At 34.9% G+C, this 2,690-nt stretch overlaps 1 protein-coding gene across 1 annotated transcript; it reads left to right on the top strand.

Annotated features, from left to right (window-relative positions):
* LOC148714862 (heavy metal-associated isoprenylated plant protein 16-like) lies at nt 1-1,771 on the top strand. The gene is made up of 3 exons (XM_088717238.2): nt 1-151; nt 254-332; nt 1,432-1,771. Exons 1-3 carry the CDS (start codon nt 95-97, stop codon nt 1,689-1,691), a joined length of 396 nt encoding a protein of 131 aa, XP_088573364.1. The 5' UTR covers nt 1-94; the 3' UTR covers nt 1,692-1,771.
* Nucleotides 1,772-2,690: the final 919 nt, after the last annotated feature.

Here is a 2,690-nt window from a genome sequence, read left to right as displayed (position 1 = left end):
GTTTGTGTGTGTGTGTGTGTGTGTGTGTAGAAGACATTACAGGTCTTTACAACCCAAGTCATTGCCTCAACAGAACACAGCACGAAACAATATAATGTTTCTCATGTGTTTTAAGTCCAGGGAGATTAATTACTCCACTTTGATGGGAAAGGTGGGAAATTGGTGCAAGGATTAGTTCTCTCAACTGCAATAGACTTGGGCAAGTGCCATGGGAATTCTGATGATTTGATTTCATAAATTGTTTTCCTTGCAGCAAAAGGTGGTGATTAGGGTCTACATGGCTGATGCAAAGAAGCGCTCCCAAGCCCTCGAAACTGCTGTTAAATTGCATGGTAGACCACGTACACTTACACCTTATGTTCAAAAAGATTTATCTTTGTTCTTCCTTTTATCTTAGGATAATATATGGTGCCTTAGGGGGGCACCCCCAGTTATTTGAAAGAATGATGAAAGATCTATCCAGCTCGGACTTGGAACCTCAGTTGATGTTTGCTGGCCTATAGACATATTCGCTAGATGAACCATTGATAAGGCACATGATTTTATGATGTTCCACTTCATACGTTTTCAACTACAACTTTTATAGCACAATTCACGTTTCATGATCATTTTATATTCTTTGTACTCCTCAGTCCTCACTGACCTATTGTTTTTGGTCATGAAAATCTGATAATTTTTTTCTGGATAGCCTTTTTGAATAAGAGTTCTGCGCATAACAAACCACACTTGGGTGAGATAAGGTATGGAGGATGAAAACTTCTCTCTCAGTACTTCAACGCCTTACTTTCTCAGGCTACTCATTTTCTCTCATCTTTAAAATTTTCCATCTAACTTGCTATTTGATTTGGTTTCTTATCTAACTTTGGTAGATCTTGCCAAGTTGCTAGCATTGTTTCTTATACAATATTAGTAAATCTTAATATATAGGATTTTTTACATGAATATCCTTCTAAAAATTTAAATTTGCATAAATATTCTCTTAAATTTATATTTATTTTTGTATCATCATAAAATACTGTTTTTGCACAAATGCCCATAATAAAACGATTTTTTCTAACATCGTTAAAAAAAACTATATTTATTTTAATTAAAAATAAAATAAAATTTTGAAGTTACTTTTTTTTTCTTCATTGTGATCATCTTATAGTTTTTTTTGCACATCTACCCATTAAGAGTATTTTAGTCATTTTAATTTGAAACTGTTAATTTTTTAACGATATTAGATAGTGTGGATACGTATGCAAAAATAAGGATAAAAAAAGAGTAGAATAGCAAAACAAGTGTTTTACGAGGGTGTATATGCAAATATCAATTTAGGAGGGTATTCATACAAAATTCAATATTTAGGAGGATATTCATGAAAAAATCGTAATATATATAATTGTTGTTATCCTTTTAAAGTTGCGACTTTTAAGCTTGGCTTACTGGTAGGTGTCATATCTGCATCCCTAGAAGGAGATGAGAATGATCGGATCGTCGTTGTCGGTGATGGAATTGATGCGGTTATGCTAATGATGAAAGTTAAGAAGAAAATGAAATTTGCAGAGCTGATTAGTGTGTCACCCTTTGAAGAGAAAGAGGAGGAGGAAACAAATATAACCAAGCCTGCAGTCATTTGCGACCATGGAGTTAGCATGATGCAACCATACATATATGTTCGTGAGCGTGACCCTTTCTGTGGCATCTTTTAGCAACTCTCTCGGCATTTATGTTGGTGGCATTTGGATTCTTTGAATGAATAACAGACTGGTTTGCAGTACCAGTGATTAAAGTTCTTTTTGGCCTTCCTTGTTAATTTATGCTTACAATATAACTTATATGATGCAATGGTTAAGGTGATTGCTTGCGTTCTTCCAAAGTCAGGCCACCTCGTCTGCTTCCGAGTAGCCCATGATCCATGTTGCTTAAAATGAGAAAAAAATAAGGGTGCTAGACAAGATAAATGATGTAGAAATAGCTTTGTAGTGGGTTGGTCCAAATCTTATAAAAAGAAAAAAAAACTTATTGAGATTTTTTTTCCTCCGAAGTAATTCGGGCTGGTTCCACGCTAAAGCTATTTTTTTGATATTTTAAGAATTCAGGTCGAGCCAAACATGTAGTCTGTTATATGTCTTGCTGGTTGCACTGGACCAATCCAAGAATCCTATATATTCAAATAGGCTCTGATATCTTTCTTTAAAAAGAGACATCAGTTAGGCTTCAAGGTGGATGCCTAGTTTAGTAAAGGGAGTATGTCACCAATATTTATATCAAGTGGTAGCAGAGGATTGACTGATGTTTCCAACCTACGCAGCTTGACTTTGGTTTGAAGTTAAGTTTGGAAAGAAAAAAAGACCCTTGCAACCCAATTTATTTAGTCAAACAACCCCTGTGCTCAAGCAATGACACTTCTCTCAAGAGCAAAACGTGTATCATGAAAAAATCATTATGAGATAAACTTCCCACCTTTTCTAAAGAAAGGTAAAAGGAAGAAAAAGATTTGTAGTTGGCAGCATGGAATAAAAAGGAAGAATCTAAAATCATATAAAAAAGATTTAAGTCAAGGGAACAAGACCAAAATGATAAGTAATCACATAAATGCGTGGATTACCTTTATAGAAAAGGTCCTTGAAGCATCTTATTAGTCAAAAGCTCCCCGAAATTCTCCACAACCTTGACCTTGTTTCCTAGGACATCAAGGAAGGTAAGAA

The sequence above is a fragment of the Phoenix dactylifera genome, chromosome 2 (genome assembly GCF_051530095.1).
Source record: "Phoenix dactylifera cultivar Ajwa chromosome 2, Ajwa_hap1_PhDact_Kaust_v1.1, whole genome shotgun sequence".
NCBI lineage: Eukaryota > Viridiplantae > Streptophyta > Magnoliopsida > Arecales > Arecaceae > Phoenix > Phoenix dactylifera.
The sequence above is the reverse complement of the archived record's forward strand: the minus strand, read 5'-3'. Positions and strand labels throughout refer to the sequence as shown.

Excerpts from the sequence above, each read along its gene's own strand:
- LOC148714862 (XM_088717238.2), top strand. The coding sequence starts at position 95 with ATGTTTCTCATGTGTTTTAAGTCCAGGGAGATTAATTACTCCACTTTG. Across the intron at positions 152-253 it reads ACTCCACTTTGATGGGAAAG|CAAAAGGTGGTGATTAGGGT; the intron begins GTGGGAAATTGG and ends TTTTCCTTGCAG. Across the intron at positions 333-1,431 it reads AACTGCTGTTAAATTGCATG|GTGTCATATCTGCATCCCTA; the intron begins GTAGACCACGTA and ends GCTTACTGGTAG.